The following is a 13763-nucleotide window of genomic DNA, read 5'->3' as shown; positions in this document are numbered from 1 at the left end:
CGTGTAGGACCCCTGGTATGTCGTCAAGTTGGTGGTTGGTGGAGCAACCAATTAAATTGAAGAATTCTTACCTTCTATGTTCTTCCTGGGGCCAGGCATTTGTCTTTATACATTTTAAATACTCCTAATCATAACGATCTATCTTCAATGTTAATTCCAACAAGCACCTTTTCATTGTCCTATAAAATAATTCCTACAAACCAGAATCAAATTTTTAAAAAAGTTTTTAAGATGCAATTAAATACTTTCATATTAATGATGTTTATCAACATCCAAAAGTTGAAATTGCTATGAAGTAGCTAATAGTATGCAATCAAAAGAGTACAAAAGTGTTGATGATGAAAACATTGCATTGGGGTGGGTAAAGAGATGATTTTTGAAGGTTGCAGTGTGAATTTTGCAAGGTTGGAGTCCTTTTTTTCTCTGGTTTGTGTTTTTATGTAAATAGTTCCCTGTACTTGTCAGACAGTTTTACCTGCAGGTCACTCATATTCTTCCACTGGCAGCACCAAGACGAACAGCGGATCGTTATTACCTGTCAGAAAACAGAAGACCCCCACTTTCAGAAGACTTGAAGGTACATGCCTTTGCATTATCCATCATCATATTGCTAATTGTCAGTTACAGTTTTAATATTATAATGGTCTTGGGAACCACCCTGAAATGACCTACCATGTTAAAGGCACTACAAAAATACAAATTGTTGTTATCGCCCTATGACTGAAGCTTCTTGCCAACTGTGCAATAACAGCTATGAAACAGAACTTTAGCAATGATTGAACTTTCATTTGTTTGCTGACTTCAAGGTTATGTTCTTACATATGTTGAGTTAGCATTTCACCTTGATGAAATAATTCTCTTTTACAGCAAAAAATATAACTTCAATTGTGTAACATAGAAACACCAGCAGAAATTAGTTGTTAAGTATAATGCTGTCTTAATGACTCAGGCCTAATCGCTAATTATATAGGCAAATATGCAAATACATGCTGAAATAAATGTTTCACGTTACCCAAGTACAAAAGACATCATGGGGAGAAAACAGGAATACAGGATTGTAATGAAGGATCAACTATAATCATAGTGAATGACAGAACAGGCTTAAAGGGCTGAATGGCCTGCTCATGTTCCTATCTCCTATGTTCCATATAGCACTCAGATATATTTATTTATAACAATATTTTCCACAAAGGAAGTCTACAAATAGATACTGGCAAAGTAGAAACATTTTATTACACAGATTGAATTTAAGATTCTAAAAGTGAGAATTGTGACAATATCTATATAAAAGCTAATTAGAATTACTTCAGTGTAAATATCCAAGTACTCCTGTGTTTTAGTAAATATTTTTAATGATACTGGACCTTCAGTCAGAATAGCTACTATATATGGCAATGAAAAGTTGGATTTACATTGCTCCCTTTTTGTAAGGTTGGGGGAGCAATCTAAAATTTAAAGGCAGGCATTTCTGGAGGTCAGGAAACATTTCTACTTCTGTCAAAGTAATAGATGCTAATTTCAATTGTTATTCTTATTCAGTGATTGATTTTTTTTCTCTACCAAATTATGAGAATTGGGGCAACAGGAAGTTGGAAGTTTATGAGTTAGATCACTGATCATCTTTGATACCTTTGGGTGAAGCAAGGGTTTGGGGCCGTTAAACAGCCTATACTATTTGTATATTCCTTAGTCGTCTGCCTCTGAGATTCACATGATTGTTACCAGGATTCAAGGGCTTGAACTATAAGAAGGGAATGGAGAAAATGGGACTGTCTTCCTTAGAGTGAAGGAGACTGAGGGATGACTTTATAGAGGTTTAGAAAATCATGAAGGGTATGGACAAGGCCGTTCTAACTTTCCACAATTTTACTCTCGACACTCTTTGAATGCAATAACATAAGGGCCCGAAATTAAAAACGTTTAGTCCTTTCACTGCTTCTCTTTTCCTGAGTCTAGTCCGTGTAATTAAATCAGGAGAAGCAGGCAGGTGGCGCTGCAAACAGTAATCGGGATCTAACAGTAAATACTTCTGAAAGATGAGGACTGAAACCAAATACCATTGTTAATTATTTCTTCAGAGGATCGAAGCCCTGCAGTGGAACTGTTGTTTTTTGGACAGTGCATGTGCAGGATAGCTCGGGAATTCGAAATCAAGATCTTTGGTTCAGTTTTCTATAAAATGTCATTCACCAGTAAAAATACTTCCCTTTTGGGAAAATATTTCTCAATCAAATATGAGTACTTTAAATCTCCAGAGCAATACATTTAGTTTCCTCAGGGCTTCTAAGATGGATATGGGGGTGGGGGGGGGGGGACTATAACTAAACGTTAATCCTCTCAGAACACCCTCAAAGATGTGGCTCTGAGGTTACATCACTTTAACACAAAAGTGCAACCACTCACAGCCTCTGCAGGAGAGTTAACTTCAGGAAAACTTCTCTCTTTGGCTTGGCTTCGCGGGCGAAGATTTATGGAGGGGGTAAATGTCCACGTCAGCTGCAGGCTCGTTGGTGGCTGACAAGTCCGATGCGGGACAGGCAGACACGGTTGCAGGGGAAAATTGGTGGGTTGGGGTCGGGTGTTGGGTTTTTTCCCCTTTGCCTTTTGTCAGTGAGGTGGGCTCTGCGGTCTTCTTCAAAGGAGGTTGCTGCCCGCCGAACGGTGAGGCGCCAAGATGCACGGTTAGAGGCGAGATCAGACCACTGGCGGGGGTCAATGGGGCAGGCACCCAGAGATTTCTTTAGGCAGTCCTTGTACCTTTTCTTTGGTGCACCTAAACAGTACTTAATAACAATCATTTGGAGAGAATCTGAACTTTTAAGTGTTCTCATATTTGAGCAATCAAGATGATTTTTATGTCTTTGTTCTCAGTATTTCCATTTTAGCAACAAATTGATTACTTGTGACTTTTTACATGTAAAATTTAGATTTTATTTAATAATGTGGTAACACTGAACATCAATTCTAAATTTCTGACATGTATACATGTGAAACAAAATATCCATAATAATCTTGTTGAGTATTGTATTGAAACTAAATGTTATGTTATATTGTTTATATAAAAACTATTATGTTCTGTTTACACTACAACTTTGAGGGAGTTTTGGTAACTTGGTCCTGATTTGCATTGATGTGAGACCATTCATTCTCTCAGTCCTTCACCACTCTTCTAACTCGACTCCAGACGAATCATTTGATGTTTCTGGAGGAAGTCTCACTCAAATGGGTTGCACATTTTGATTTAAATTTTCCTTTGGATCTCCTCATTATCTCTAGAAAAAAAATAGCCAGCATTTCTTTAAATGTTCAGTGGCACGTGGGTATCCACTCAGCTATGCAAAAAATATTTAAAATGTCATCTTATTCTTATTCAGTGATTGATTTTTTTTCTCTACCAAATTATGAGAATTGGGGCAACAGGAAGTTGGAAGTTTATGAGTTAGATCACTGATCAGCTTTGATACCTTTGGGTGAAGCAAGGGTTTGGGGCCATTAAACAGCCTATACTATTTGTATATTCCTTAGTCATCTGCCTCTGAGATTCAGGCAGAAACTGTGTGCCTCTCAGAAAGAAAAAAGGTTGACAACCACTGCTATAGACAGAGTTCCCTCTGGAATTAACAAACTCATATTGGAACGAAACAACATAACACATGCCTGACTTGAACAGTTACTACAAATACAAATCTTTAACCAGTAGCTACAACGTATTTGAAACCACAGAAACAGAAGGGTGCAATGGCCAAAAGTATTGCTTTAGTTTTGCATCACTTTCCATAGAAGTGATTACACTTTGTACCTTTTGACTACTAATTCATCAACCAGTGGAAATGTGGCTTTACAACTGTGAGCATTTACTTTTTTTAACGTGTCAAGTTGATCACAGGCATGAGAGTACACAGAAACTGCAACCCAAAGGAAAAGTTAGGGGACCAACTAATTTGGGGATCAACTGTAGGCTAACCCCACTGAAAATAATATTCATTCATGTCTGTTAACTTTTTTTTCAGAAACGTGTGGTAATTTCCTAGATCACATCCCTTAGAAATATTACCTCATGTGGCATAAAGCAAGGGTTTTCTTTTCCAAAACTTCCATCTGTTACTTTTCAGTCAGGAAAGTACCTCTTCAAATATTTCAAACAATAAAAGGCAGCTGCTCTTTTTCTTTTCTTTCTTTTCAGGACTGGAACTTGGAAAATAAAAAAAAATCAAACCTTGAAATGGATCACTTTCACAACAATAGGGGAAATGTGGTAGGGAGAAATTATTTTTCATCCTTATTTTAATATTTTGATGCCCAAAGCATACAGATCCTTAATATCATCAATCATATTCCATTCCTCTAAATATGCTATCCAAACTTTCTCTTAAAGAGCATATTGATGAACAGTGCCATCAACCTGGGCCCATCAGCTAATGCTTTGTAAGTTTATTTCAAAATCAGAATAACAACCTGTTGTACATGAAAAAATATTTCACTTAAAAATAATTATTTGTTTACAGTGCCAAACCAACAGACTTTGATTTTCTAAAAGTTATTGGAAAAGGCAGTTTTGGGAAAGTAAGTAAATAATTTTATGACCATTTTTATTTTACTTATTTATACTTACTTAAGTTTCACCTTCAAAAGAAATTTTGAAGTTTTAGTAAGTATTTATATTTTATTCCACTTTCAAAAGAATAACATTTAAAACACGTACACTCACTTTCATTATGTAAGGTCAGACAAAAAAGACAGTTTCCATGGATGAGCATCAGACTTTACATATGCTCCAATCTGTTAGCTCGAAATAGCCAAAAATTAACTTGGACACTGTGATCAATACACTAGTCTCAGTTTAATGCCAAGCAGCAGAGAACTGATTTATCATAGCGCCCCTGGTCTTGGAGTTCAAACATAACTCTGAAAAATATTCAATCCATCTATGCACAGATGTAGTGAAAAGTTCACATGAACCCTTACAGCAATGACATGGTGGTTTATTGCCATATATATCCGTTTGATCTTTTCAAGTTTATGGGGTCCTTTTATTAACTTTTTCCATAATCTATAAGATCATTTAGATCTTGTCTTGTTTGTGTTTTTTTAATGGTAGTGAAATTGTATGTATTTACCAAATAACTTCATAAGGGAAGGGGATAGAATTTATAGTATAGTATCAATTTAAAAAAAAAAAAATCTTTTTTTCAATTAGCTACATGTTTTATAGCTGATTAAATTATTACTTTGATGATTTCCTTTTTTGTTTGATTGTTATGTTTTCTAGTTTATTTGTAACAGATTTTCTTATATGTTTTTCTTTTGTATATTTCTTTTTTTCATATTACCTCTTTATACTGAGATAAATATAGCATGTACTTTTTTTCATTATTATCGTAAAATTTAATAAAAATATTGAAACATATATCTGTTTGGAATGGAGCCCAGACAGTGGTTTGATAACACAGCCCTGAGGTATGCCATTAAGCTACCACAATAAGCGCTGGTCACTTTTGGGGACCGGCAACAGTTGTTCCAGGTGTAGTCAGATCACACAGATCTTTCAAACACTTAGGACATCTACTGTCTCGCCCTTCTTTTAATCTGAATGTAAAGCTGTCCCTGGCTCAGTGATTTCTCCATGACAACAAGACCACCATTGAGTGTATTACCATTGTGAAATCTTGAGACTCAAATAGTCACACAAGGAGCGATGGAATTGACAATTTCCATTACATTCAGAAGATCACAAAAGTGTTGGGTTTTTTTCACTCGCGCGGCCATCCCTGGGAATGCTTTCTGATGGCCAAGCAAGGTCCCAGTGTATAATCTTGTGAATTGTATAACTTTAAAATTCTATTCTTAGCAGCATTCAATGTATAAAGTTGGGTCTTTAATCCTAAAGTTTTTTTTTTTTTTTTTTTAAATTCTGATGGTTTATTAATGAATCCTAAAGTATTAATGTCGATTTAGGTTCTCCTTGCAAAACGAAAATCTGATGACAGATTTTATGCCATCAAAGTCTTAGAGAAGAAAATGATCCTAAAAAAAAATGAGGTATGCTATTGTCAACACCTCTCTGCTTGCGCATTCTTCAATATATAAACATGAATTATACTCACAACTCTTCTTTGATGTACTACTGTGCCCTGTAGGAATTATTTCACTCGAAAATATCACAATTTAGTTACAGTTTACTGAGTACTATTTAATTAAATCAAACAATAACAAGTGTGATAGATGCCTGAGAGCTAAATAAACATCATTTGATTGACTTCCAGATTATCATTTTCATTCACCATTAGCATAGTTGTGTATGGTGTTCATAAGTTGATAGCAGGAATAGATTCAAGATCCTTTTGTTATGTAATAAAACAGATGTAACATTACAGGAAATTGCCTTTAGTCTGCCATAAGGCAAAGATTGACCATCAGCAGAAATTGCCTGGCACCCCTCACTGTCAGGGAAGCAAAAGAGAGTTCCCCCAGAGTCACTGAGTGTCCATGGATTCGCCTCCACAGCCCCTGCAACTGCACAGACTTCTTTCCAAACCATCCGCAACCCAATCTCCAAATCAAAAACCTTCAGCGCCCTCTCACATCCTGGTTCTGATACATGGTACCCCTTCAGGCAATTTTGAGCTAGTCTTCAGCAGTCCACAGCCTGGTGTGGTCCCTTGACCACAGTCCCCAGCACCCGGCAGCCTGCGTGGGCTCCTCACCTCGAGTCACCAACAGCCCCGCCAGTTGTTTGTCCTTCAGCCGCTCCTCCCTTGCCCGTCCCCCCACCATTTTGTTCGGGAGCCTGCCTACATTTTGTTCATACCTTAATGAAGGGTTCAACCTGAAACGTTGGTCCTGTATCTTTATTGTTTGACCTGCTGAGTTTCTCCAGCATCGTGTTTTTACTGTCTATGGGATATTGATGAAAATTGATAAAGTTAGTAGAAAATAAATATTTCCATTTACACAGCATCTTTAATGGCTTCAATATGCTTTTTATTCCCACTTTTATAATGAAGTAAACAGTACCAATTTGTACACAACAAAATATGCAAATAGTAATCTAATGCTGACCAAGTCAGTTTTGAGGAAGCTCTATTGTTCGGGACATTGGTAGAACTCCATAGAACGGAATAGCACAGAATGAAAATATTCTGCTTTTAATTATTCTTCTAGTGCTTTTGCAAGACTAACTGAAAAAAAAAATCCTTCTTCATACCTGAAGGATATCTGAAAGGCAAAGTTGTTCATACATGGGGTGGTGGCTACATGGAATGAGCAACCAGAGGAAGTGGTTGAGGCAGATACAATAATAGTATTTGAAAGGCATTTGGACAGGATGGGAAAGAAGTAGATGCGCCTTATTTAAGAAACGACGTGCTGGCTTTGGAGAGGATTCAGAGAAGATTTACTAGAATTATATCAGGAATGAAAGGGTTAGCATATGCAGAACATGTGTTGGCTGTTCAACTGTACATGTTGGAGTACGGAAGGATGAGGGAGACCTCATAGAGGCATTCTGAATACTGGAATGCCTGGACAGAGTAGAGGTGACAAGGATATTTCCCATGGTTGGGGAGTCTAGGATAAGAGGGTGCAATTTTAGGATAAAAGGGTGGCAATTTAAAACAGAGATGCAAAAAACTGTCTTTAGTCAGAGAATCATAATTTTGTGGAAATTATTTAAGGCAGAGACTGACTTATTTGACTAGTCAGGGCATCAAGGGTTACAGGGAGAATGCTTACAAGTGGAGCTGAGTGGCGGAGAAGACTTAATGACTTGTGATCTTGTGAATCCGGGCCCAAGTGTGACTAGCTTAGATTGGCATCATGATCAACATGGCTGAAAGGCCCATTTCTGTGCTGTGCAACTCTATGATTCTACCTCAATATTTTTTTTGCTTTATTATAAAACCATGTGATCTGTTGTGTCTGCCTTAGAGGGTAGATGGGAACTTGCTTTAATGTCCCAGCTGATAAAGGGGAGCACTTACTCAATACTCCACTGAGATACGTACCAACATTTTGTGCACAGTACTGTGTGCTTAGATTAAAATTTGTGTTCAAATCTCTGGAATAGAGTCCACCAATTTTTGCCTGATGCAAAATAGCTATCACTGATCTAACAGTATAATGATACTGTTATGGTCCCTGGACAGTTTTATTTTCAAACTAGGGACAGGACTGAATATGTAGTGGGAGAGAGAGGAGCGCGCACTGTGGGAAGCGCAGAAGCAGCTTGCTGAGAAAACGAACAGCTGCTTGGAGCCTGAGAGCCACGCGCTGGAAGAATTGACTGCTGTCAGGAGAGCGAGAGCCCCGCACCAAAGCCAGTGAGCTTGCGGAGAGTATGCCTGCTGTTGTCAAACCCTCTCCGCCAATCAGGAGAGCTGAAGGCACGCGCTGGAGCAGTTGTAAGAGCCCAGTACCCTGAGTTTGAACAGTTAATCAGACTTCAGTTAGTCAGACGGCGGACTGTGTGTGGGTGCTCACCAGGCAGTTTCAGTAGGCAGGAGGCTGAGTTGCTTCATTCACGGGTGCCAGCACTGCCTTGATGAACTGTCTGTCAGTGTTCTTACCCAACAGCTTCAGTTAAAAGAAAGGAGACTGAACTGCTTTGTCAGCACTGTTGTCCTGACAGCAGTTTGTGACACTCTAACTCCCAGAGTGTGCGTGTGTCTAACCTGTGCTTCTCCAGTCCCCTTTCAAGAGGAGGGCTTCGTGTGGCAGAAGTCACTTGACAACCCAAAACAGGGTTTTAGAGGAGAAGATTTGTGTGACAGACAGTCACTTGATAACCCTAAAAAAAAGGGCTTCACAGGTGCAGACCTAGTTTTAGTGACGGGGAGGTCGCTGTGTGAAAACTCCCTTTGTGAAGAAATTAAAGGTGGCCATTGATTAGAAAACTCAGGAAAATCTCTCGTATTCCCCCACCCAGGTAAATCTGCAGTGATAATAGTCATCTCTCTCCACATCCAACTAAAAGACTAAGTTAAGAAATCAATCCCTTAAGACTAGATTCTGTGGACTGTTCTTTTGACTGACTGACTTGACGTAACTGACTTGAGGTTTTATTTTGGGGGATTTTGGGCTTGAATTGTAATGGTCTGGGAATTTTTTTCCACATACACATTATATCTGTTGCTAGTATATAATTGCCATAAAGGCTTATGTTTGGGAGTTAAGTTTATTGAGTTAATTCTATTATTGACATATTGTTAATAAATTTTGAGTTAAACTTAACCCATCTGTTTATATGTCTCTCAATTGCTACTGGTGTGGCGTAACAACACCTTCAAGTAAAATTGCAAAAGTAAAAATATGACGGGTCATTAGTACTACATATACTCTGAACCATAAATTTGTACAAAGCATACATCGAATCTATTTGATATCAATTGTCATGAAGGAAAAGTCTTTGAAAATGAGGTATATTATCTTAAATGTAATAAGGAATGTGTAGTCTTCCAAAGGCAATTTCCAAAGGCAAATAGTGCCTTTGGAAGACTACACAAAAGAGTCTGGAAAAACAACCAACTGAAAAACCTCACAAAGATAAGCGTATACAGAGCCGTTGTCATACCCACACTCCTGTTCGGCTCCGAATCATGGGTCCTCTACCGGCACCACCTACGGCTCCTAGAACGCTTCCACCAGCGTTGTCTCCGCTCCATCCTCAACATCCATTGGAGCGCTTACACCCCTAACGTCGAAGTACTCGAGATGGCAGAGGTCGACAGCATCGAGTCCACGCTGCTGAAGATCCAGCTGCGCTGGATGGGTCACGTCTCCAGAATGGAGGACCATCGCCTTCCCAAGATCGTGTTATATGGCGAGCTCTCCACCGGCCACCGTGACAGAGGTGCACCAAAGAAAAGGTACAAGGACTGCCTAAAGAAATCTCTTGGTGCCTGCCACATTGACCACCGCCAGTGGGCTGATAACGCCTCAAACCGTGCATCTTGGCGCCTCACAGTTTGGCGGGCAGCAACCTCCTTTGAAGAAGACCGCAGAGCCCACCTCACTGACAAAAGGCAAAGGAGGAAAAACCCAACACCCAACCCCAAGCAACCAATTTTCCCTTGCAACCGCTGCAATCGTGTCTGCCTGTCCCGCATCGGACTTGTCAGCCACAAACGAGCCTGCAGCTGACGTGGACTTTTTACCCCCCTCCATAAATCTTCGTCCGCGAAGCCAAGCCAAAGAAGACTAAGGAATGTATACATTTATTATTCTGATGCTTGTTCAGATTCTAATGTAACCTATTCTAAATTAGCAAAAGAGCATAATGGTAGAACGCAATGTACTTCTGAAAAATCTCAAGCATCCCTTTCTGGTGGGGCTCCATTTCTCCTTTCAAACAACTGAAAAGCTCTATTTTGTCCTGGATTATGTAAATGGTGGTGAGGTGAGTGGATCATTTTCTCTCTCCTTGCTTTTCATGTTCTATTGTTTCTCCTGTTCTACATGACATCATACTGTAAGGATTCTGCCCATGACTTCTTAAATGTATCTTCCATTAGCGCTTTCCTGGTTTGCTTTGGCCATCTAATTCCTGGAGTAACTGATAAAATGAGTGGGGTACTCCCATGAAGTGGACACAAAAATAAAAAAAATCTGCACATCAGAAATAAAAGAACAAAAGAATATTCATGAAGCAAAACCTCTTATGTTGGAAGAGAAATGACACTGGTACAAAAGCAGAAGTCCTCAAATGCTCAAAAATGTTCAAAAGGTTTGAGATGAAATTTGCACTTCGTCCTGGTGACTCTTTAATATCAAAGCATTTATAAACCATGTATCTGATAAAATATTTTTTAATTTTAAATTTAAACATAAAGCCCATGAGCCCATGCCCAAATACCCCAATTGACCTACAACCCCTGTACATTTTGAAACGTGGGAGGAAACCTGAGCGCCCAGAGGAAACTCACACTAACCTGTGGAGAACCTACGAACTCTGGGTCGTGGGTGCTGTTATAGCATTGCACTGTAATGCGCTTCGAAAGAAACAAAGACTTGTTGATCCAAACCAAGGCTTTTATTAACTAAAAGACTGGAGCATATCACAAGTAGGTCGACCTGTCTAGAATGACCTGGTCTGGCTAGGAGCAATCCTTTAAGCTGCCAGTAGGTGTGGCTACACTCTCAGCCAATCACAGTCATCCTACACTACCATCTGTACATATGTACATATACACATTGGTGATAGAATCTGTACTATCACATGCTCTAAAGACTATGTTGAGTGATGTCAAAAAGGTGCTTTGGTCATTTGCCTTCCCCAGTTGTGATGGCAAGACTATGCACCTGTGGAACATGTTTTATCAAGTTAATGGAGGAGTTATGCAGGGGATCCCAGAGCTAAGCTGAAAGGCACAAGACACCAGGTTGAGAGGAAGATCATCCAACAAAGGTTGCAAAGTGATAGAGGTTACAGATACATGAGAAAAGTAAGGCAATGAAGTGAGAATTTTAAAACTGAGGTTATGAGGAGCTAGGACCTAATTTGGAGTGAGCATGAAGATGATAGGCAAGATGTGCTGCTTGAGGGTGGCATATGAAGTTGTTGATGAGCTGGAGGTTAAAGAGAATAGATAAAAGAACAGTAGAATAATTACATCTAAAGTTGACAAATATATGGTTGAAGATGTTGCTTACAGATAGGCAAAGAGAGGGTGGAAACCACAAAATAGGATGAGTGGTTTTGTGCAAATGCAGAATGGAATAACTAAAATATAGCTTTAATGAGAATTCCGATTTACAGAGTATCTCTGTCATTTGAATTACGTTAAAGGTTACAAAATAGAGGGAGGAATAAAACAATGATATTGTTTTAGACCTGGTTGATTGAAGTTCAAAATATTCTCAAAAGCATCATGTTGAAAAGAAACTCTCCTACATGAGGTGCAATTTATGTATCATAACTAGTAATCAGATTGTCCATAATGACCCAGAAGCCATCAGTGCTGAATGACTTCCAAAATCAAGATTCAGCATTTTACGTCCTTTCAGGTATGACTTTTAATCGCAGCTCTTCTTCCATTTGCCACGAGAACATACTTTCCCAGAGCCCAGAGCAAGATTTTATGCATCTGAGGTTAGCCAGCGCAATAGGATACTTTCACTCACTCAATATTGTGTACCGGTGAGTTTTGCAGCAAAGAATTCTTTATCTTTTTTTGTGCTAAAATTCAAAGGCTCTGCAGTTAATGTTAGATTTCACTTCGTATTCCAGGGATCTAAAGCCTGAAAACATTCTTCTTGATTCTCAGGTATTATAAACAAATATGCCAGTATTTTCAAGTTTAAGGAGGAGTCACTGCATCCAGTTGATGACGATACTTTTTGTACTTTAGGGTCATATTGTACTAACAGATTTTGGTCTTTGTAAAGAGGTAATAGAACCCTACTTCTACTTTCTGTGGGACACCTGAGGTAAGTACGTGATTACATTTTTAAAACAGGCCCCATTAGCCCATGCCGCACAATTACACCAATTAACCTACAAACCTGGAACCTTTTGAAACCTGAGCCCCTGGGGAAAAACCACCCAGAAAAGGGAGCACATACAAACTCCTTACAGACAGCGTGGGATTTGAACCCCAGCCCTGATCGCTGGCGCTGTTACAATGATGCACTAACCATAACGCTAACCCATACCATCCCATAGAAGACACTTATTTAATGTGACCCAACTATAAGGGTCATTTTTAGAATTTTAGAATTTTTTAGAATTTTTAGAATTTTTTAGAATTTTTAGTTCAACATGCAAAGAGAATTTTTTAAGTAAGTATAATTCAGATATTATTTCTTTTAGGATTAGGATCGAGAGTTTTTTTTTCAATTTAGACATACCTACAACATGGTTAACAGGCCATTTCGTTCCACGAGTCCATGCCGTCCAATTTACACCCAATTAACCTGCGTCAACAAAATGCTTTGAAACAGGAGCCCCCGGGGACAATGCATGCAGACACAGTGAGAACATGCAAACTCCTTACTGACAGCATGGGATTCGAACCCCAGTCCCAATCGGTGGCGTTGTAAAGACATTGCACAAACCACTAGCCAAAAGTGCTGCCTGGTTCTTGTCTGATATCAAGCATTTCCAAACAAAAGATCAATCTTATCAAATGTCTGGGTTTTTTTTTTCATTTATCATGTGTATCACATAAGTGAAAATGTGTTATATCTTGAATGGTAGAAATACACAACCAGGATTGTAAATCTCATTTTCTCAAGGAGCTTGGAAATTTTCACAAGCAATTATCAACTTTGGATTGATTTCTAATTAGTTATTGCTTTATTTTTTGATTCTGTCCAGATTTAATTTCCTTTTTGGTTCCATTTCATTCAGTTTTTCATTTAAAAGTTTACAAATACCCATTCTAAATGCAGTTTTATTTCATAGTATCTTGCCCCAGAAGTACTAAGAAAACATCCATATGATCGTACTGTTGACTGGTGGTGCTTTGGAGCAGTTATTTATGAGATGTTGATTGGATTGGTAAGTAATAGATTCTTCAAGATTATTTTATTGTCATGTAATAAAACATTTTAAAAATCTAACTACAGGAAAGATATCAATAAGATAGAAAGAGTGCAGAGAGGATTTACTAGGATGTTGCCCGGACTTCGGGAACTGAGTTACAGGGAAAGGTAAACAGGTTAGGATTTTATTCCCTGGAACATAGAAGATTGAGTGGAGATTGAATTGTGATATTTAAAATTATGTGGGAGATAGACAATGTAGATATGCTTTTTTTCACTGAGGA

The 13763-nt window shown here is 38.6% G+C and overlaps 1 protein-coding gene across 8 annotated transcripts in view; it reads left to right on the top strand.

Moving 5' to 3' along the window:
* Positions 1-468: 468 nt before the first annotated feature.
* Positions 469-13763, top strand: part of ift52 (intraflagellar transport 52 homolog (Chlamydomonas)) — a 62614-nt gene continuing 49319 nt past the window's right edge. Inside the window, exons 1-6 of one of the 8 annotated variants that reach the window (XM_069884153.1) lie at positions 469-577; positions 4184-4255; positions 4376-4425; positions 4506-4563; positions 5956-6039; positions 13400-13495. In XM_069884153.1, coding sequence (XP_069740254.1) covers positions 4223-4255; positions 4376-4425; positions 4506-4563; positions 5956-6039; positions 13400-13495 — 321 coding nt within the window. In that variant the 5' untranslated portion in view covers positions 469-577; positions 4184-4222. Of the gene's footprint in view, positions 578-4183; positions 4256-4375; positions 4426-4505; positions 4564-5955; positions 6040-12223; positions 12261-12321; positions 12424-13399; positions 13496-13763 lie in introns of those variants that run through there. The other 7 variants (XM_069884156.1, XM_069884154.1, XM_069884157.1 and 4 more) reach the window with 7 other exon arrangements.

Source organism: Narcine bancroftii, chromosome 6 (assembly GCF_036971445.1).
Source record: "Narcine bancroftii isolate sNarBan1 chromosome 6, sNarBan1.hap1, whole genome shotgun sequence".
Taxonomy (NCBI): Eukaryota; Metazoa; Chordata; class Chondrichthyes; order Torpediniformes; family Narcinidae; genus Narcine; species Narcine bancroftii.
Note: the sequence above shows the minus strand (reverse complement) of the source record. Positions and strands in the feature narration are given on the sequence as shown.